This window comes from Acomys minous (assembly GCF_964271855.1).
Source record: "Acomys minous genome assembly, chromosome: 4".
NCBI lineage: Eukaryota > Metazoa > Chordata > Mammalia > Rodentia > Muridae > Acomys > Acomys minous.
The window spans coordinates 72,248,476-72,271,604 of record NC_140486.1 but is presented as its reverse complement, the minus strand read 5'-3'; the positions used below and the strand labels follow the sequence as shown (position 1 = coordinate 72,271,604).

Below are 23,129 nucleotides of genomic sequence, written 5' to 3'. Positions count from 1 at the left end.
CACTTCAGAATTGATGACAAAATAATGATTACTACTATAATTCATAAGTTTTAAAGAATTTGGCAAAGGCATTTGTCTGAAGAAACTGTATTTGGTAGCCTCATTACAGGCTTGTATAAGTTATTATAAACCTGTCTTTGTTTGTCTAGTTTTTGAGACAAGGTCTTATTCTACAGCCCAGGCTGACCTCAAACTCACTAGCCTAGGGTGCTACAACTCACTGGCCTTAGCCTTCCAAGTTTTGGGGTTTTCGGCATGAGCCACCAGCCTGGCCGATAACACCTCATTCTTTCAAAGTAAATACCCTGTGTTGTAGGGAGAAGGTACTTGATCGCTTTTAAATAAGGATATTAAAAACAAAGATTCATACAAGGAATACTTGCTCTATAATTGTTATTTCAGATAATGAACATAAAGTTAAAAAATATTAAATTGTCCATGATAAATGACATTTTTTTCTGAAAGAATCTTTATTTGTTGGAAAAAGGGAAAATCTCTATGCATTTAGAATCTCCTCATATGTACATGTGTGTATACACATAAATATTTATATGTATTAGTAAATATCCATATATGTATATATACACATATATAAACATACATATATAGACACATATGTATACACACACACATACACACACACACATATATATGTAGATAAAATTTTTGCCAAAGTGTAGTTCATTCGGGCTTCTATAACACACCCAAGTCCTTAGTACTGAAAAAAAAAATTACGTATTTCTTGTGGTACTGAGAATTGAACTTAGGGCCTCATAGTCTGGTCACTGAGCTACATTCCCAGGTAGTTTCAAATGAGGGCTCTCAGTACTGAACACATAACAGAATTTCCTTCAGTACAATACTTATACATAAGACCTGTGTGCACATCTTTTAGGTGCCTCGGCCACTGGCTATGAAAAAAGAAGGAATTCAAACCAGGAAACGAAAACCTAAAAATATAAACAAGTCAAAGGCTTGCTCTGGTAAGTATAGTAAAACGCCGTGTTATCTGGACGGCTTTGCCAGCAGAGGCAGCACAACTCACTCCTCGTCTCTTGCAGGCAACAGCAGCAACTCTGTTTCTATGACTCCAGCTTCCTCCTCTTCTAATTCAGATGACTGCACCAAAACTACGTCTCCTTCCACACAACCCAGCGCGTCAGGGGTAAGTATAGAAACAGCCGGCACTCTTGAGTGGGTTGTTCTCCATTAAATTATCTTAAATTTTATCTTATCAGTAGTATAATAATCTGAAGCAACAGTTTAGTGAATTGGTACCTAAGAATAGTTTTTAAAGGAAATGATATTTGAATGTCAACAAAATGACAAAACTTAAGTACTTTACAAACCTCTTAATTAGGATCTAGCTTTTTTAGCGGTTAGATTAACCCAAGGACAAGAAAGACGTGTTGAAAGAAAAGCTTCAGGCTGGTCATATTTACTTTACTTTACTCTTTTTTTTTCCTTTTTATTTATTTTTTGTTTTCAAGACAGTTTCTCCAGTTCTCTGTTCTGAAACTCTGTAGAACAGGCTGGCCTCAAACTCAGAGATCTACTGGCCTCTGACTCTAAGAGCTGGAATTAAAGAGGCAGGCGTGTACCACCACCAACTGGCTACATCTCTCTCTCTCTCTCTCTCTCTCTCTCTCTCTCTCTCTCTCTCTCTGTCTCTCTCTGTCTCTCTCTCTCTCTGTCTCTGTCTCTCTCTCCCTCCCTCCCTCCCTCCCTCCCTCCCTCTCTCTCTCTCTCTCTCTCTCTCTCTCTCTCTCTCTCTCTCTCTCACACACACACACACACACAAACACACAAGCCAGAGTCACTGTATTTCTGGTGTAGATTAGAAAAATGACTAGGAAAATTACTAGGTACACGGAGGTGTCTATCAAAGGCGAAGGTCCTGGGCTGTTGCACCCACTGCTCTTCCTGTGTGTAACCTGTGCCGTCTTGCTGGGAGACCTTGCCGTTTTCCAGTGGTCATTAATTCCCAAGGGTCACTTCAGCAACTTGAAAAGTGATGCTGCCTGTGTGATGGGAACTCTGTTTTACTCGAGCCTTCCTCAGCCTTCAGACACTAAGGTCCACAGAAGCTCTTTCAGGATTGACCTGAGATACAATGCAGCCCTCAGGCAGGACTCTACTCGTGTGTACAGCCAAAATTCTTCCCTTCCAGCCAGGACTAGACTAGGAATAAATAGACCCTTGCTTACCTTGAAGCTGTTTTGCTTTATTCTGTTTGGCCCTGGATTGTGTAGGATACTTAAAAATACTGCACATTTATTTCCGAGACATACCCTGGATTTTTAAAGTCAAAATTTCTGGGTGTGAGGCCAAGAAATTTGTGTTTCCATACACTAGCCACAGGCAAAACTGGAGGTGTTCGGGGGCGCACGCCTTTAATCCCAGCACTCGGGAGGCAGAGGCAGGCTGATCGCTGTGAGTTCGAGGCCAGCCTGATCTACAAAGTGAGTCCAGGACAGCCAAGGCTACACAGAAAGACCCTGTCTCGAAAAACCAAAAAAAAAAAAAAAAAAAAAAAAAAAAAAAAAAAAAAACCAAACAACAACAACAAAAAACCAAAAAAAAAAAAAAAAACCATTCTAACTGGTATATAATAATCCATTCCTATAAATATTCACTAGTGGACATGGTGAAAGAATAATGCTAAGATGCAAAAAAGCCTTTACTTTCTTTTTTTTTTGTTGAGACCGGTGTCTTAGGCTTGTACGGCCCAGGGCTCTTTACAGACCAAGCTTTCTCAAAGAGATTCACCTGCCTCTGCCTCTGTTGGGATTAAAGGCGGGTGCCATGTCCCCAGCCTTCCAGCTGGTTCTGTTTGCTACAAAACTTTTCTAAATGTGGATGGTAGTGTGTGTTGTGTGTATGTAGAATTGCATGTGTGTGAGATATATATGTGGGATATTTGTGTGCTCAGATGTACGTGTGCCACTGTACATGTGGAAGTCAGAAGACGGCTTTGTGGAGTCTGTTTTGTTTCTACTGTTGCGCGGGTTTTGAGAGCAGAGCGCAGATAGCTGATCCAGCTCTGACTACGGCGCTAATTAAATTGGACTGGTGCGTGCATGTCGGATTATCCGAAGTGGTAAATAGACTTTGTTACTTGTTGGGAAAGGGTTATGCAGTCCTTAGTCCTCAGATTACAGTATGTAGGTAAAAGAGACAGAATGATGTCTGGGATCTTCTGTCGTATTAAGGAGCAGCTCGGTTTGTGGCCACTATCTGTGTCTTGTCTCTGGTCAGCCCACTTGAGTTAATGTGGTGAAGACAGTGTCCAGTTTGTGGAGCAAAAACGTAGTTTGAATGTTAATGCCAGAGGCTTCTTACCTTTGCTTGGGGAGTGGACCTGTTGTGAATGTAGTCAGATTTGCTCTTGTGGCTTTGTAATGTAAAAATTCAAAATTGCTCTTAATAAAATCCAGCCTGTTGGAAAGAGAATGAAAAAGCTGGAAAAGGACCCTACTCTGGCTGGATGAAGGTCCTTGGACTTGTAGGCTGATCCTAGGCTTCCTCTTTGGCAGCCTGGGCCCTTCCGAGGAAGACCACATAGTAAAGGGTTTTAGTGGGGATTCCAGGGGGGCCCTTCAAGCCTGCAGACCTGCAAGCTCCTGGGTCTGGAACCTCCATGGGATCTGGAGAGCCTGTGGTAGCTGCTGTGAGGCGGTGACAGCGTCTGCCATCTGCCCTGGGTGGGGTTGCTCCTGGCCAGCCTTCTGCAGACCTTGCCAGGCTGCCACTGAGGTGAGCAGGCTTTCCCTACCATGCATGGCAGTGCCACCACGGGTGTCCCCACAAGCTGCTCCAGACGTGGCTGTGAGGAAACATGTCACCTCTGGATATTGTTCCACTTGAAGGAAGCTTGGGTGTTCTCAAGGAGGCCCTTGCACGGCTCTTTCCAGTGCCGCCTTCTCTAGCTGCACTGACCTTCTGTGGTTCTGTGGTACAACCAGTGTGGTGGCTGCCAGGCTGTGGACCTAATTATGGAGGGATCACCTGTGAGCAGTTGGCAGAAGCACTTTTACAAAAAGGCGACCATGTTGACAGAGTGTCTTTTTTCCTATGCGGGAGAAGTGTCTGTGGTAAGCTGGCTCGCTAGAGATTCTATGACATACTGTAGTTGAAGATTTCCATACAAGGCTGAGTCTTCCCTGGGTTAGGGCACAAATCTCAAAAGAATGGGTCACCCCCACTGTTTTCCACCACTGCCTGTGATGAATGGTATAGTAAGAAATTCAGTGTGGGGGTGGAGTGTGTGTAGTGAGGCAACTACGAGAGGGAGGGACATCTCAGATGTTGAGAGATGGGCAAGACAGCACGTCTAGCTTTCTTCAGTGCTTATGCATTACACACACACACACACACTCACTCCCTCACTCACTCACTAACTTCCACAGGGCTACAACAGCTCCCATGTTCTCTTAGTCTTCCTTTGGGAAACCAGTGGTGGCAGGCCACCTGGTGGCATTTCTAGCTGGCTTCTTGCCTGTGGACCATTTCACAGCACCAGGTTCTTGGCCATGGGACCCTGGGAGCTGAGGTCCTAGAGTGAGGCTGTCTTGTCTACCGCTGTAAGCCTGAGCTGGGCCCCAGGTCCCTTTCCAGTAGCAATGGGGTGTTGGAAGGAGCCCTCTGTCTCTCACTTTCTGTTACTAACTTAACTTAGTTACCGTGTATTTATGTCGTATATGTGCATACGCCATAGTGAGCATGTAGCGGTCAGAGCACAGCTTCGGGAAGTCAGCTCTGTCTCCTGTGGGTTCCAGGGATCACATAGGTAGTCAGGCTTGGGTAACAAGCAGTTTCCAGATGCCCATTTTACTGCCACCCTTTAAATTGTTTTCTTTTTTGCAGAACTAGGGGTTGTAGCAAGTCCTTGTGTTACAGCTGTCTCTCTGTCTCTCTGTCTATCTGTCTGTCTATCTATCTATCTATCTATCTATCTATCTATCTATCTATCTATCTGCAGGGCCTCGCTGTGTAGCTCTGGCTGTTCTGGAACTCCCGGCAAGCCTCCTGAGTTCCCCCACCCTGTTTAGACCAAACTGTTCTCCCATGTATGTAAGCACAGTGCCTGGAAAAGCATTCCTGCCCTGCTCCAGAGTTTTATTTTGTTTATTCTTTTTTTTTTTTTGTCTTAGCTTTATATACCTGCTCTGATTTGTGCTTTAATGAGCCCTTTGGGAATCTAGTCATAACCTGATCACTCTGTGACTCAGTTTCTCCTTTTGGGAAGCTGTTCGAGGACTGAAGGAAGAAGGGAGGCAGTATTTTCCTTCCTAGTATTGGAGAGACTCCTTACCATGCCGTTTGGCATTAATAAAACAATGCACTGTGTTACTTGTACTTACTAGCAAATTTGGTAAATCTAACCTTTGAAATTTCATGACAATCGTCTGTTTTACTATGCCTAAATTTTTTCTTATTGGTAAGTTTATTGAAATACATTTAATTGACATAAATTGACACCAGAATTTGGCATTTATTCTCCATGGAATATAAATACACTAAAATCTGCTGACATGGTGGTACTTGCCTTTAATCTTAGCGTTCAGGTGGATTTGAGTTCAAGGCCATTCTACACAGAGCATTCCAGGTCTGCTGGAGCTACTTAGTGAGACCATGTCTTTAAATTTTTTATTTTATTTTTATTTACTTATTTTTATTTTTATTTTTATTTTTGTCTGGGTATAGGGGCGCATACCTTTAATCCCAGAACTCAGGAGACAGAGGCAGGAAGATCTCTATCAGTTTGATGCCAAGCTGGTCTACAAAGTGAGCCCAGAACAGCCAGGGCTTGTTTTTTTGTTTTGCTTTGTTTTTCAAGACAGAGTTTCTCTGTGTAGCCGTAGCTGTCCTGGAACTCACTCTGTAGACCAGGCTAAGGCATGTACCGCCATTGCCTAGCCAGTTTTTTTTTTTATGATTTATTTTTATTTCATGTGCATTGGTGCTCTGCTTGCGTGCTTGTTTGTGTGAGGGTCCCGTAGAACTGGACTTACAGAGCCGCCATGTGGATGCTGGGAATTGAACCAGGGGCCTCTAGATCTGGGTCCAGTGTTTTTAACCTCTGACCTTCTCTATCCAGCTCCAAGCCAGGACTTGTTACACAAAGAAACCCTGTCTCAAAACCAAAACAAACACAAGACCCTTGAGATTATACTGAAGCCATAATATTAGTTAGTCACCATTCAACTTGTAACGCCACACTCTGGCGTTGATAAACATCTGGTCTGCTTCAGCCTGGCTGGATGGTGTTGAGGATTGCTGTTTAGGAGGCACCTTTTACACAGGAGGAAAACAAGGTCTCACACCCGGACTGGTTCATACTGTGGAGGTGGTGGTGGAGTGTCAGGGACACACGTACGTGGGGGTTTCTCTGCCAGTCAGACTTAAAAGTGCCACGATTAGCAAAATAGTAGAGGGTGCCCAAGGGGAGCATTGTGCTCTAGTTGCAGAGTTGGGAAAGGACTTATAGAATTAGAAGAACCCTGAAGTAATTGGATGATATTTGGTTAGTTTTCAAACTCTTATTTCATGTGTATGGGCTGGTGTTTGCTATGTGTGTGCTCCTGCTATGCATATGTGTGTGTCCTGCCCAAGGAGGCCTCGAAGGGGTGCAGAAGAGGGTGCACCTCCCGGAAGTGGAGGTGTATTGTGATTCACCAGAAGGGGCCTCTGGAACAGTGCTGGGCCTTTCTTCAGCCCTAGTTTTTAAAGACAGGGTGTCATGTCACTCAGTACCTGTAGCCATGATGACCGTGGGCTCTTGGTCTCCTTGCCTCTACTCCCAAGAGCTGGGATGACAGGCACATGCTACCATGCTTCGCAAGTTGGGCCTGAATCTTTTTCTCAACACACACACACACACACACACACACACACACACACACACACTGCCAGGTAGTGGTAACAGCGCACTTAATCCCAGCACTTGGGGGGCAGAGGCAAGTGGATCTCTGAGTTGGAGGCCAGCCTTGTCTGCAGAGTGAGTTCCAGGACAGCCAGGGCTAAAACAGAGAAACCCTATCTTGAAAAACCAAAATAAATAAAAATAGAATTTAAACATGTAGTCATCTGAGAGTTTTGCATCATGTGTTTGTTCCTGTATCCCCTTCCCCAATTGGGTCAGATTTTTGAATGGAAAAAATAGGGCTAGGGAGCTGGTGAGGCTGTTTATTTGGTAAGGCTGCTCAAAGCCTACCACGATGGACTTGAATTCAGAACAGGTGGTGGAAGTAAGAGAAAAACTCCCCAAAGTTGTCCTGACTTCCACATTCACACGCAACATACTCAAGCTTGCCCCCCACCATAAATAAAGCAAGAGCTAAAACAAAATGTGGTGTCCAGGAAGGTGGGCTAGCCATCCACGGTGCCGCAGGGCGGTTGTTTGCACTTGGTGTGGCTAGAATGCAGGGGCTGGATGTTTAGAAGCCAGAGGCAGCAATGAGGCCTCAAAAAAAAAATGTGTGTGTGTGTGTGTGTGTGTGTGTGTGTCTGTCTGTCTGTCTGTCTGTCTGTCTGTCTGTCTGTCTGTCTGTGTGCACACGGCAGGGTGGGGGAGGCTGGTGCTAAAAGATTTTAAAAAGCATTTTAAATCCCTGTCAAGTCAGCAGTAAGGAGAGCCCAAGCTATGTTCCTTTGTAAATAATGAACTTTAGCTGACCCTAGCTTCCACGACAGGCGTGTCTTCTGTCTGTCTGTTAGAATCCAACAACTAGCGTAGTTTTGATTGGGAGTATTTTGATAAACGAAATAAACAATGCCAGCATGCTCCTGCCTGCTTTCCTTCTCGCCTGGAGCAGCATGTGCCCTGAAGTTTTTGAGCCTCAGGCTTGAGGGTGGGGAGGGCTGGGGGCTGCTCTGCTGCACCTCCTAACAGGAACAGGAGTTGTGGTGTGTTTCCTCTCCTGTGTTTCTTGTTCATGACAGACACACAAAAAGAGGCGGAAAAGCCTGAACCCCCATACCCAATACTGTCTGAGTCTTGATGGCCTCAACCTCGCTTGGATCAGTTTCAGAATATTAATGGCTGTTGTGTTCCTGTCTCTCTGGAGGCTCTAGGGTGCTCTGTATGTCACTGGCCTGCCTTCCCTGCTGCAGGTACCCCTACGAGCTTATCAGCAGCAGTGGCTCAGGGACAGGGAACTACGTAGGCTGGACCAACATAAACTTTGTGAAACCTTCAGAAGAGAGAGTAGATGCTTGGGTAGGTTAATATTTGAAGTTCTTTTCATAGACATCTTTAATAGATTAGCTTATTTTTTTGTGTATGTGTATTTTGCCTGCATGTATGTGTGTGTGAGCCTGGTGCCTTAGAAGTCAGAAGGGGACATTGGATCCCCTCTAACTGCCATCAAGGATGGTCATGAACCATCATGTGGATGCTGAGAACTGAACCCCAGGTCTTCTGCAAGGGCAGCAAGCGCTCTTAACCATCTCTCCAGTCCCTGAGATCTTTTGCATTTACTGGCCTTGAACTTCTAAGCTCCTTGTCTGCTTTTTACCTCCCAGGTGCTAGAATTCTGTACAGACATTTGCAACCTGAGGTAAAATTAGAAAACATCTCTTAGCTCACGATTCACTTCTCACTCAAGGTTCTTTGTTTGGTTGGCCTTTTGTTTTCTTTTCTATTTTTGAGACAGAGCTTTCTCTGCAGCCCTGGCTGCCCTGGAACTCTGTGGACCAGGCTGGCCTCAAACTCTGATTCATCTGCCTCTGCCTCCTGAGTGCTTGGATTACTGGTGTGAGGTTTCCTCTGCTGTGTTGGAACCAGTTTGGGTTTACCAAGATGTTATTGCAGGACACAGAGTAGTAGTCCCTCACAGGAACTGCAAGGCACATCCATGAAGTACTTAGCCCGTACAAACAGTGTGAATTGCTTTTGCTGGCCCTAGGGCAGCAAGCTAACACCATATCTACTTCTCCTACCTTCTCGTCCTCCTTGGTGTCAAGGACCTCTCTCAGGGCCTGGAGGGTACTAGGCAAGTGCTTACAACCCCAGGCCTGCTATACTTTATTTTGTTTATGTGTATGTATTACACACACACATGTGTATGTCCATGGGCCAGAAGAGGTCAGATCCTCCAGAGTTACAGGTGGCTCTGAGCCAGCTGATGTGGTGCTGGGAGCTGGGAACTGAATTAGACGGTAGAAAAATAGTAAGTACTCACAACACAGGGCCGTTCTCCAGCATGCCTCCTACTTATTTATCCAGATAGAATGGAAGTTCCCAATGTTGGTCAAGTTGGCCTTGACTCCTGGGTGCAAGTGATTCTCCTGTCTCAGCTCTGCCCACCCCAGAAGCTAAAAAACAGTACACGGTCAGTCATCACTAGCGTTTCTTTCTCTCTCTGTGAGAGCCTCAGAGTGTGCTTGAAAACTAAACCCGTATAGTAGTCTTGTACTTAATTTAAAAAAAAAAAGAATTGTTTTATTTTATGAGTATGAGAGTGTTGCTTGCATATATGTATGCATGTGTATGTGTACATATGTATGCATGTATGTATGCACATATATGCTAGTCTAAAAGTCATAGGAGTTCTGCCGTAGCCTCCTAGTGTTAGGATCTCCGGCCTGAGCCGCCTCCCCTAGCTTGCACCCCTGCAGTCTCTATTGGGAAGTACTGTTGTTTTTGCTTTTTATGTATATATGTTTTGCCTACATGTATGCCTATTTACCACACACGTGCCTGGTACCCACTGAGCTCACAGGGCATCCAACCCCTAAAACTGCATGCTTGTGAATCACCACATGTGTGGGAAGAAAATCTGTGTCTTCTGCAAAAGCAACAAGTGCTCTTTCTTGATGAGTCATCTCTTCAGCCCGTGCCTTAAAATTATCCCCAATGACCTCATACATTAGTGGGCACAGGGCAACTGCGTAGTTCCTATGTCTCATCCATCTGAGTTGGACACAGAGGTAAGGGAGAGGCCCAAGCTCCTGTGGTGGTGGCCGCACCTGGATTTGGGGCCAGGTCTGGCTTGGGTAACCAGTGTGACTACTAACAATGCTGATTTCTTCAAAATCTTTAGACAAAATACATAATGTTTTCTTGCATTCGATTGATCTTAATGAGGAATTAAAGACTCAAATATCTTCCCAATAAAATAGGGTGGGGAACAGTGGCCACGTGCGTCTCTGTGTACAGCTATGTCTGGTCTAGGCATCCCTGGATGACTGCGAACTTGCTATGTAGACCAAGATGGCTCAAGGTCACAGCTCTGTCTGCCTCTTCCTCCTTTGGAATTGAGAGTATGTGCTTGGCCTTAGGGGCGATGCCTTCATGCATCGCCCTCTCTAGGTGCTGGGGATCAAACTTGGTTCTTTCTTCTTTATGAGCAGTCAGTATGTGTTTTTTCCCCATTGAACCATCTCTCCAGTCCTAGTTAGTGTTATTACATGTATGGGTGTGTCTGCTTGTGTGTATACACAGGTGCATATGTCCCAGCACAGGTGTCTGGAGGGCCTGGGCCTGGTGCTAGGGAGCAGTCTAGTGGGGTTTCCAGGATGGTGACCACACCATGAACCTAAGGACAAAGTAGAAAGACTTTTTTTTGTTTTTGTTTTTGTTTTTTTTGTTGTTGTTGTTGTTCTTTTGAGACAGGGTGTTAGCCTTGCTTTGTAGACCAGGCTGGCCTCAAACTGACAAGTGATCCGCCTGTCTCTGGCTCCTGAGTGCTGGGATTAAAGGCGTGTGCCACCACAGCTGGCCAAAGTAGCAAGACTCTTAATGAACCATTTCTCCAGACCATGGCCTTGAACTCTTAATCTCCCTGCCTCTTGTAGGCATGCGTTCATAACATTTATTGCTTTTTTTTTTGTCATAGGGGTTGAACCCAAGACTGTGTGCACCCTAAGCAAGGGCTTTACCAATGAAAACATCCTCTTAATTTAAATGTAAATCAACATAAAAAATAAGATGTTTTATATATTGTACTAAGAATATGGCAGGGAGATATTATGTAGAAATTATTTCATTATTTGTAAAAGTAAAATTGACAGTGTTATTAAACAGTAAATTGCTCTTTAAATAATTACTTCTTCAGATCTTTATGACAAAGCTCGCATAAGCATGTGCATAGGCCCACGGCTGTGCATGGAGGGCTCCTGTGGGAGTCCATTCTCAACTTCCACCCACCCTGCAGATTCCTGGGTTAAACTCAGGTCGTCAGGCTTGATGTAGCAAGTGCCGTTCTCACCAACCCTCAGGTTGATGAAATCATTCAACAGGCACTTTGTAGTCGGCCAGTGCCCATTTTTACTTCCGGCAGTTATATTCTCAAACACTCTTGCCTAAAGAATGAAAAAAAGAGTTAAAAAGCTGTCAGTCTCTCACAGTGGTGGTGAGCATTGGGGTCAGGCACTCATTTATAAACAGGACACTGCGTGACTCCCCGAGGTCACAGAACAAGCCGGTGTTGAAGTGGGGACTGGAACCAACGTCTCCTGGCTCCTCAGTCTGGGCTCGTACCCCTCCTAGGGAGTTGGCTAATCAACTTAGTTATTAATATCCCGCTTGCCGCACCATGAACATAAATATCTTGCTGGCATTTTATCTTCGCGTTCCCTATGTACCAGGCACCCTCTCTCTCTTTGCTCACAGCCTTTCTAGTAACTTACAGCCCTATCTGAACACATTGGCCTTCACAGAAAGTCACCCTTGCAGAGAGTGTTTCCATAAGGATTTGAACTACTTTCATTTTCTAAACTTCTCCCTTTCTCTCCCTCCCTTCCTACTCCCCCTCCACCCATCTCTCTCTCTCTCTCTCTCTCTCTCTCTCTCTCTCTCTCTCTCTGTGTGTGTGTGTGTGTTGGCATGGAGGTAGTAAGAAAATAATATCCTATGGCTTTGAATATATATTAGAAAACAGTCCAATGTGTGTGTCCACCCACCTATGTTATCTCGGAGCTGGGGATCTCTTAATAGTGACTCATGGCTACTTATGGCTCTAAAAGTCAGAGTTAGGCAGAAAGCAGCACAGGCAGAGGTTATTTGCCTTTTTGTATGGCACAAATTAAAGATTAAAAAAAAAACCAAACCTTTTTATTCAGTTCTGTTTATTGCTTTCTTCCCTGCTGCTAATATTTTTTTACTTTTTACATATACATTTACATTGTTACACATATGTACAATAAACTACCTACAGCAAGAAGAACCACAAAAACAATCAGGAATTATATAAGCGTTACATTCATAGTGTTTGGGCTATTTGTACTTGGCAACCTTGAGGAAAACATCTTTTCTATCTTGGTGAGTCCAAAATTCTGAATGTAAGTCAATATCTATCATATCTTATCATTATCCACTTAAAAACATCTGTCTAGACCTAAAAACATCACAACCCCTAAACAACTAAGCTTAATTGTGAAACTAAACTATCTGGTTTTCAACCCCATCAGAGACTTGAGAAGGAATATAATTCCTGAGTGTACAGGGAGTACAGGTTAGCAGCTTCCAAAATGAGAAGATGACAGAGACAATTTGCTGCCTGAACACTTACCCCAAATTCCCTACAACTTTGGAGCAGAAGCAGCAGCAGCAGCAGCAGCAGCCTCCTGGCCCAATGTATCTTACAGACATATTTGTGTGGCAGGAACTATTGAGGACTTGGCAGAGTTTGCCCATTGACTCTACCTGCATCCAAGCTTGCACTTTTTTAGGCAGAATTCTCTCTGTAACCAAAATGAGGACATTTTGCCCAGTGGCTGCTTTGCCACATGTGAAGGCATCTCCATAAGTAGGTTCTTTGATGCTCATCATCTTCTTTGAGGTAGGTGGGTGTTGCCAGGAGTTGACCTGTCTCATTGTTAATCAAGCATTAAAGTAAGAAAACCGTCTTTAAATGAGGTTTTTGAAGACTTTATCTAACAAACTAAAATTTCTTTTTTGTTTTTCGAGACAGGGTTTCTCCGTGTAGCCCTCGATGTCCTGGACTTGCTGTGTAGACCAGGCTGGCCTTGAACTCACAGGGATCTGCCTACCTCTGCCTCACAAGTGCTGGAATTAGAGGCCTGAGCCACCATGCCTGGCTCAAATTAAAGACTCAACTTGTCTTTTTTTTAATTCCCACCTCTATAAAAATACACAAAATTGTCACAAAACATGAAATAATGTTACAGGAAAACAATGCTAAATACAAGAAGACTGGCTTAGGATGATCTGAAATGCTAAATGAATCTTTGAAGAAAATGAATTCCGTTCCTGGAATTGAAGTAATTTATTATGTATTTCATGGGTGTGTGCCAAAAGGGTTACCAGCAAAATGAACTAAATTAATTAAACGCAGTCTGATTGCCCTGCTCAGGGTTAGCGTTACCTGTTGCTTTTCTCTTAAATGCCAATACTTTTGGAAGGCAGGTGTTGTCAGGCTTAATGGTTCATAATTCAGCTACCATCACACGCGGCTTTAGGATGGCCTAGTACTCAGTTTCTGAGTCTTTTTGCCACAGAACCTCATACAGCACAGGCTGGCCTCAGACTTGCTGTGTAGCTGACGCTGCCCAGGATCTCTTTTTTTCCGTGCTTTTACCTAGTAAGAGCTGTGACAGGAATCTGACACCATGTCGGTGTCATGTGATAAACAGAACTCCAAGATATTTGGGGGGGGGGAAGCGGGGTGTCAACTCCTGCTGCTGCCCAACAGTGGGCTGGCATGGCCAGCTTTCACCAGAGTTACAAGCTGTATTTTATTGTATCAAGCACTAAGAGTTTGTTTACTGTTTGTCGTTGAATTTAGTGCTTGAATTGCACCGAGGCCTGAGTGTAATCTGAAGTTTATTCTGGGGTCCTTGGGCTGGCAGCTGGGAGGGGGGGGGCGGGGACCCAGATTCAGGAGCCCAGAGCTAGCTGCATCTCCCTGCGACTCTAGGGAGCCGGCCAGGCCTGTCCTCCCGCAAGGGAAGACTGATTCCTCCCACCTGGTCCTTTCGAGTACTGTGCAGAGTAGATGGGAGATGCCACAGACTACTTTGAAACCCAAGAGCAAGAGCCTTGCTTAAATAGAAGCTTGAATGTTAATAGACTGTTTTCTCTTCATGGCACTCTAACCCTCCTGCCCCTCCCCCAAAGACACTGGAAATAACTCTTTATTTTTATAAGAGGGAAACGTAAAGATGTAGGGTCCCGTGTTGTATGAAGCAGCCATATTTTCAAGACTTTTATTTCTCTGGTAGCATTTTTACAGTCCGCGTTTCCTTAGTTCCCGCCGTGGTGGCTGTGTGTCTGCTCTTCTGACCTGGCTCGTGTTTTCACGCTGAATGAAGCTCAGCATTTAGGATGCTCACCCGTCTCTCATGAGAAGCCCGTGAAAATGGTGACTCACAGGGTTTAAAAATTTTGCCTCAGGGTCCCATAGAGCTTCATTTGATTACTAAAATAGACTAATCCCTTCTGACTTCACGAGCCTTTTCTTTAGAGTGTTTCCGGACAGAGCCTGGCAGTTTTTTATTTGCCTGCCCACATAGTCTTGAACTGGCTGCCTCCCCTACTTCATGCCCACCTTTAGAGTGGAGGCAGGCAGAGAACAGCGTGCTCCTTTGCCCAGGATGGATTGCGGCTTTTTTCCTAGGAAAGGGCAGCAGGCCAGAGCATGGTTGTAACAGGGATGCCAGGGACAGGCAGTGAGATTCCAGGAAGGCCATCAGCTAAGGTGACTGACTAGATGAGGGGAGGTGTTCAGACAGACATGCTGGTAGGAAGCATTTGCGGCCTCTGAGGTGCGGGACATTCTCAGACATCCTCATGGAATATGTGTTCTTGTAGCTTTCACGTGGAAACTTATTGACTCTCTTCCTATTTTGTCTCTATGTGAGTCAAAATGAGCCTTGCTTTTCAAGCAGAAGCGAAAGTTTCCATGCAAGCATTTCCCCTTTACTGGGACTCATAATAAGTTTTGTCTTTTGCGGAGCAGAGCTAGACTCAGCCTAGAGGTTACAAAAGCGATCTCTGCCAAGGAATGCCTGGCTCTCCCTCATACCCAGGACTCCTTCGTGCATGGGGAGGCAGATCAGAGTCCTGAAGTTAGGGGTGTGCTCTCCATCAGAGCCACAGTCCAGAGCATGACCACATGCTCTACAGCCGGCCTGGACACAGGAAGAGTGGAGGTGGCCTACCAGCAGCATTGCTCTGTGTTGTTTGTTTAATTCGGGGGGCGGGGGTGGGGGGGGTGGGGAAGGCTGTAGCTCTGCTGGCTGTGGCTTGGTCTGTAGCTTCTTCTGATCTTGCTTCTTCCCGCCCTGGCTTGTCAGCAGCACCACATACACTGGGCATGGTGGGGCTAGGGATTGAACCCAGGCTTTCTTTTCTTTTCTTTTTTGGCTTTTCAAGGCAGAGTTTCTCTGTGTAGCTTTAGACTGTCCTGGACTCACTTTGTAGACCAGGCTGGTCTCGAACTCACAGCGATCCGCCTGCCTCTGCCTCCCAGAATTCTGGGATTAAAGATGTGCGCCACCACCGCTTGGCTGAACCCAGGGTCTCTTGCAGCTTAGCAAGCACTCTACCAACTGGGCTGTCTAGTCAACCTCTTTATTTGGGTTTTCTTACAAAATTAAAATTTATGCTATATATAATAGCACATAGCTGTGACACCAGCACTTGTAAAGTGGGGAAGGGAAGATGGTGAGTGAGATCAAGGCTAGCCTGGGCTCATAGCATAGCCCCATCTCATGTGTGTGTGTGTGTGTGTGTGTGTGTGTGTGTGGTGTGTGTGTAGACATACGCACACACAATTTCATGAACTGTTGGTTTTTGTTCTACTTTATTCATTTTTCTTTTTGAGGTAGGGTCTCACTATTAGACCAGGTTGGCCTCGAACTCACAGATCCTCCTGCCTCTGCCTCCCCAAAGGCACGTGCCACCAAATTCAGCATTGTGTTCTTATTTAAAGTGTGTGTGTGTGTGTAAGCACACACTCACATAACTTGCAGAGGACAACTTTGAGTAGTTATGTTTTCCTTTTTCCATTGGACCGTCTTCGAGTTTCTTTCCTCTGGTGTGTTGCTTGCCTTCAGTTTGTATGGGGGCATGCTAGTTTTCCATTCCTGGAAGACCTCAAGACCGGGGCAAGAAGAGTGTTACTGCTGGGAGCTAGCCGCTAGAGACAAGCATCTGGCTGCTTGAGTGTATCAAATCTGAATCTGTTAACTTAGCTAGTCATGTCCAGAGACAGCGGGCTTAGTCTCAAGGGAAGTAACTGGGTGATGAGGGATTTGTGCCTGCCTCATAGGCAAATGGGCGTCTTCCACCACTCCCTCTCCCTGGAATCCCTCCTTCCTTTCCAGGGGCATCTTGCGTCCCACCTGGCAGTACTGCTGTCTCCCAGCCACCCTGGCTAAGCCCAGCCTGAGTCTGGTGCTGATAACACATTCTTTCAACAGGAAGTGCCTCCATTTTCAGTTGTCTGTGGGAGGGTGTAGGGCAGATAAGCTGTGAATGGAAACACAGAACAGATTGCTACTCTACCCTCATCGCACTTTGATCTGGAGAGAGGAGGGGGTTTCTGCCAGGCTTGAGCTGCCTGTCTGCCTGGGGAAGGGAGGAAGGCTGCTTCTAAGTGCTCTTTTCTGCAGTCCCTGAGAGGCTTGCCATTTGATAAAGTCCTTTGAAGGGCTCACTTAGATATGAGAAAACGTTACCTCATGGAAATTCTTGGATTTGTTTGTTTGGACATAGGGTCTTGCTATGTAGCCTCGGCTGGCCTATAACTAAGGGATCAGATCATGATGGCATCTCAGAGACCCACCTGCCTCTGTCTCCAGATAATTTGTATTATTGTTGTTGCATTTATGTGAAACAGTGTCTCATCATAGTGCAGATTGGCCTCTAACCCGGTCTGCAGCTGAGGAAAATGTCCTTCTCCTGCCCTGATACTGCTTATGCGAAAGACATAGTATTCGTGTCCTGATGTTTTTCACTCTCCATTGTATTGTGTGGTTTTTTCCATCTTGGTTGATGATCTTATTATTTTTTAATAATTGCATAATAGTTCATGGAGCGGATGACCCAGCTTTTCCAGACCATTCCATAGTAGATTGTCCCCATGGTTTCAACTGTTTAAAGCACCCTAGTAATGGATGACTTCCCTTGTGGCACCTTTCCTTTCTTTTGGATTATTTCCTTTTAATACATTTCCAGAAGTGAAATCACAGAGTTCAACAGGGCATAAGCTTCTCAGTGGCCTTGGACACTAATGTTAATTGCCTTTCATCAAAAAAAAAAAAAAAGATAAAATATAGCATATGGGCCATAGACAAAGGGACTGGCATATTTACCTAATACCGTCCTTTTGTAGCATTGTAAAGACTTTAAATTTATTTTTTCTTCTGTGGTGATAGAGAAAACCCAGAGTCTTAGTGTTACCTTGAGCATATTCCACTCGGGTACATGTGCAGGGCCCCAGATGTCTTCTGTTGTGTTTCATGTTTAAATATCATGTACTCAGGGCCAGTGAAAAGGCCCAGTGGGTGAAGGGGCTTGCGTTACAAGCCTGGCATCCTGAGTTCGAGCCTAGGAAGTATATCAAGTTGGAAAGAAGCAAAAAAAAAAAAAAAAAAAAAAAAAAGAACCGATTCCATGAGTCTGCCCACATACATGCTGTGGCACATGCACACCCCATCTCTCTCACACACATATACGACGTTCTCTCTCTCTCACACACACACACACACACACACACACACACACACACACACTTTCTCTCTCTCTCTCTCTCTCTCTCTCTCTCTCTCTCTCTCTCTCTCTCTCACACACACACACACACACACACCTTCCTCTCACACACACATATACACTCTCTCACAAACTCTCTTACACAATCACTCTCGGACACACATTCTCTCTCACACACACACACTTTCCCTTTCTCACACACACATACATATACACTCTCTTACACACACACACACACACACACACACACACACACACACACACACACACACTCCTCCCCCCCTCACACATAGTCATATTAAAATGTTATGAAGTCTTGGACACAAAATTCTTTTGTATTTCTCCAGAGATGTAGTTGCTTCTTTTAATTCCCAAAGGACTGTTTTCAGGTGAGCACGTCTTCTGCACTTTGGGGTTTGTTGGCCCTCTGTGGGATAGTGAGCTTGCCTATACAGCTTCATACTCATGGAGAAGATAGTTGTAGGACGGTGAGCTTGCCTGTACAGCTTCATACTCATGTAGAAGATAGTTATTTCTCAGAAACTTGGAAGAACACTAAAGGCATTAACACTTCCCTGGAATGGGGCTGTAGCCCAGTATGTGGTATCACATGTTTATGTGTGTGTTTGCATATACTTGAACGTGTGGACTTCAGTGCGTAGGGTTTAACGCTCTTGCTTCCATCTTCCTAGATCTGGGCTTACTGCCAGCCTACTTGGCTTTTACTTAGTGCCTTAGTTAGGGCTTCATTGCTATGCAGAGATTACATGACTGGCAGCTCATCGTTGGTTGTTGTTTTTCAAGACAGGGTCTCTCTGTGTAGCCCTGGTTATCCTGGACCAGCATGGCCTCGAACTCAAGAGACCCACCTGCCTCTGCCTCCCCAGTTCTTGAATTAAAGATGTGTCCCATCACTGCCTGGGGGGCAGGGGTGTTTGGTTTCTCTGTGTAGTCTTGACTGTCCTGGATTCACTTTGTGGACCAGGCTGGCCTCAAACTCACATCCATCCGCCTGCCTCTGCCCCTCCCAAGTGCTCTCTACTGAGCCCAGCTCCAATGCCAGCTCTTATAAAGGAAAACATTTAGTTGGGGCTGAGAGAAGGAGCTGAGAGATCTGCATCTTGATCTGCAGGCAGCAGGAGGGGGAGGGGTGCGCCACACTGGGTGTAGCTTAAAAATGGGAGACCTTAAAGCCCACCACCACAGTGACGGACTTCCTTCAATAAGGCCACAACTCCTAATAGTGCCACTCCTTATAGGCCAAACATTCTATGGGGCCATGCCTATTCTAACTGTGTGTGCTTTAATCTCTCTCTGTCTCTCTGTCTCTCTGTCTCTGTTTCTGTCTCTGTCTCTGTCTTTGTCTCTGTCTCTCTCTCTGTCTCTCTGTCTCTCTCTCTCTCTGTCTCTCTCTCTGTCTCTCTCTGTCTCTCTCTGTCTCTCTCTCTCTCTCTCTGTCTCTCTCTGTCTCTGTCTCTCTCTCTCTCTCTCTCTCTCACACACACACACACACACACACACACACACACACACACACTCACTCACACAAAGGACCTCATTTTGTAATTCAGGCTGGCTTGGCCCTCTCCAGGTAAATACCTGTTCAGGTATTTACCACAGATTAGATACAGGCATGTTGGTCCTTACCATGTGTATTAACCCCTTACTATGTTCAGGTACTTACCACAGATTAGATACAGGCATGTTAGTTGATAATAATGTTCCAACATGGGTGAATTTAGGTATTCGCTTTGGTTTTTGTTTTGTTTTGTTTGAGACAGCGTTTCTCTGTGTAACAGACAGAGTCCTGGCTGTCCTGGACTTGCTTTGTAGACCAGGCTGGCCTCGAACTCACACAGAGATCTACCTGCCTCTGTCTCCAAAGTGCTGGGATTAAAGGTCACTGATGACAGTAGTGGGTGGGAAAGTGAGGAAAGGCCCAGGGTAGTAGGGGAGAACCTACTCCTCCCTGTAACTCCTCCTCCTTTGACTTCCACATGCCTTTACATACATGTGCACATGCATACATACACACAAACACACACACACACATACACACCCTGATATAAATAGCATAGCTTCCCCTTTAGAATGCTTACTTGGCAAGGCATCTTGTTGATAGGATATACTCTCCTGAGCTATGCCTAAGTCTGGCAACCAGTATGCAGAGGTGACTGCACCCTAGGTGACCCACCCAGAACTTTGGAATTCAACCTGCCCTCACCAAGCAGGCTGTTCTAGGTCCTAATCCAGAAACCTCTGGCCCCTGTGACTCCAGCCTGCCCTACCATTTAAGCCATCAGCTGAGAGTGGCGGTGAGCTACTTGCTAGCTAGCCTTTCATCCTGGCTCCTGGGAGCTAGGCCCAACCCTAGCCAGGGCTTCTGTAGTGACATTCCTTGTGGGGTGCCTTAGTGCACGGAGCTCTCTGCTGTACTAGCTGTCGGGGCAATCCAAGCACAGTCTACATTTCTCAGAGATAACACTTGCTTCAGAGAAGCCGGACACAGTCAGAAAACAGTACATTTGCTCTTTCTGGAATAAGTGGATTGACAAGTCAAATGTGACAGAAATTGTTCTACCGAAGCTACTGTTAGTATGTCACTCTGTCCTTAGATGTGCTTATAATGGAATTTCTGGAATTAGGATCTAAAGTTACTCAGAGTTCAAGTCTGAGTATCGGCAGCACTTAATTGTTTGACAGCGTTATTGCTGTTATTTCAAGAATTTCACAAGAATTTGTATGACATTTTAAACATCTGGAGTCAGCATGTTGGCGCACACTTTTCATCCCAGCACATGGGAGGCAGAGGCAGGCAGATCTCTGAGTTCAAGGCTAGCCTAGTCTACAGAGTGACTGTCTGTCTTGGACAGACAGACAGGACCACACAGAGAAACCATGTCTCAAACAACAACAAAACAAAACAAACAAAAACCAAAAAATTAACCTCTTAATGACTGTGAAGCTTGCTTCCCTCCCCACACGATTCTTCCTGATGCATGTAATGTATCAGTTTTAGTCTTTATGCATATACTATTTAAACTAAAATTTGAGTAAGGATTTCTTTTCTTTTTCCTCTCTACACTCTATTCTTTTTCATGTTTACTTTTGAGTTTGGCTGTTGCTAAGTTGCTACAGTTGGCTTTCCTTAACTGCAGCTCTCTCCCTCTCTTCTTTCTCTCCAGGGTATTATTTTATAATCTGGGCTAGCCTAGAACTACTATGTTGCCCAGGCTTGCCTTAGACACAGTCAATTTCTTCACTGTCTCCTGAGTGCTGGGTTCCAAGCATTAACTCCCATACCTGGCTCCAGATCTTAAACTCCCAGACGTCTGGCCTCCCGCGCCGCCAGGCCAACTTCTTCCTAGCTTTTTGTCTACCTGAGTTTTTGCTAAAAAAGAGAAAGATGGGGGACTAGTGGGTGGTTGGGTTTAAGCGAGGAGGGAGTAAGTGGCTGGAGTTTTGAGGAAGCCTTCCACATGTGACAAGTCCCTAAAACTACAGTTTAAGCAGACTTCAGTTACTTGATGCTCTGGAAATGTTAGTCTAGATTTCTGTGGCGTTGGCCTCTCCAGCATGGCTTGTTTCCACTGGAGTCCTTCAGGGCTCCTTCCTCCATCCATCTCTGCATCTTGCTGGGTGGTCACTGAGCTCTAAAGGTCACTGTTCTTCTAAGAATGTCAGCAGGACCAGGTGGGTGGCACTGGCTAGCAGTGCTTGGGTCTGTAGACGCCCCTTGCTTTAAAAGCTGGCTTTATTTTTTCCTCCCAAGACCTCCATCAACTCTGGCTTAAGTTTTGCCAACCATATCTTTTGTTCCCAAGTGTTGCGGCAGGAGGATTGGACCAGCTTACAAAGTGATGTATAACCATCTCGCCTTTCCTTTCTCTTCTTCTCCCAGGGGGGTGCCTCAGTGATGTCTGCCGTGGGAGAGAGCACCAACCCTGAGAACAGCGACCTCAAGTATTCAGGTCAAGATGGTCTCTACATAGGTGTCAGTCTGTCCTCTCCTGCGGAAGTCACATCCTCTGTGCGACAGGATTCTTGGTGTGCTCTGGCCCTGGCCTGAGCTGGTGCTGCCACGAGACCAGGAGGGTTCCTGAGGCCTTCATACCCCTTGTCTGATTTTGTCCAGCAGCCCAGATGGCAACAAAAATGCAGACACTACATTCCTTCAATAGGTGGTTCTGTGCCTTTGTTTGGAAAGAGATATATATATCCCAAGAAGCTAACTGAAGTAAGAGGAGGTGGGCTTTTGCATGAAGGGCCAAACAGCAGGCACCTACCTGGCCTGCTCCTGCCAGCCTCGGCTGCTTCCCGCCGGCCTGCCTCTGTGTCCACCCCACACCAGTGGGAGACACTGTGACAATGACTGGGGCCTTGTCTGCTAAGAGATACCGAGAGATTTAAAAAAAATGTTATATGCATTTTGCCCCAAATCACGTGCTTCTTGTGATCATCCTCAGTTCTCCCAGAATCTCTTCCTACCTGACTGATCTCCGTGCACATTTCACGAGCACTCATGGAGAGGAGCATTGGAGCCATGTGGACCGACCCAGAGGCTGAGTGCGTTCCTGGGGGTCTCGACAAGAATATTAGTTTGCAAGATCGCATTATGGCAGACGCTGACTGACTTTTCTCAACGTTCATTGTAACGTGGCTGATCTGAGGGTCACTCGGAATTTGTAAACAGGGTAGCAAACATATTTTTCTTCCATGTACACAATAATTTTTTAAGTGCAATTTGCGTTGCAGCAATCAGTGTTAAATCATTTGCATAAGATTTAACAGCATTTTTATAATGAATGTAAACATTTTAACTTAATGGTACTTAAAATAATTTAAAAAAAATGTTAACTTAGACATACGCTTCTTACACCCACAGCCCATTTCTGTGTTCCCAATTGTTTAAAAAAAAAAAAAAGATTTCAAGAACAAATCTTCTCTCAGGAAAATTGCCTTTTCTCCATTTATGAATTTTTATACAAGAACACCGACACAGCCCCCTTTCTTTTATTGAGGAAAAATGCTGGAAATTGCAACAAACCTTTACTACCTAAAGAGTAGCATTTGTAAATATTGTGAGCATATGTAAACACTCTTGAAGTCTGTACTGTGTGACTAACCCACAGGTTGGTTTACGTTAGTTTTTTAATGGTATGTCCTATGGAAACCTATTTCACCAGAGTTTTAAATAAAAAGGGTATTGTTTTGTGTTCTGTACAGTGAGCTCTTTGCTTCTTATCTTAATTTTGCCGCTGTGCATGGCTAGACATAAAACAAGTGCACTTGGTGTGGCAGACTGCCTTGAGACCTGCATTGACAAGAGCTGTCCTTTGGGGGCCATTGTGAACCTTGGTTTACTTGAAATTGGCACATGGAGTGACTTAGCACTGCCCATTTGGGCTGGCAAGACTTTGAGCATTCTGTGTAGAATCACTGCTTGGAG

At 45.1% G+C, this 23,129-nt stretch overlaps 1 protein-coding gene and 1 long non-coding RNA gene across 4 annotated transcripts in view; one reads left to right on the top strand and one right to left on the bottom strand.

Annotated features, from left to right (window-relative positions):
- Window positions 1-22,903, top strand: part of GATA6 (GATA binding protein 6) — a 47,216-nt gene extending 24,313 nt beyond the window's left edge. For all 3 annotated transcript variants that reach the window (XM_084780726.1, XM_084780725.1, XM_084780727.1), the window contains 3 exons: window positions 896-983; window positions 1,062-1,165; window positions 21,582-22,903. In XM_084780726.1, the coding sequence (XP_084636852.1) occupies window positions 896-983; window positions 1,062-1,165; window positions 21,582-21,749 (360 nt within the window). In that variant the 3' untranslated portion in view covers window positions 21,750-22,903. The remainder of the gene's footprint in view (window positions 1-895; window positions 984-1,061; window positions 1,166-21,581) is intronic.
- Window positions 13,023-15,104, bottom strand: LOC311596872. The gene is made up of 2 exons (XR_014779015.1): window positions 13,920-15,104; window positions 13,023-13,159 (listed from the first exon to the last, which is right to left on the bottom strand). It is a non-coding gene; the product is annotated as an uncharacterized lncRNA (long non-coding RNA).
- Window positions 22,904-23,129: the final 226 nt, after the last annotated feature.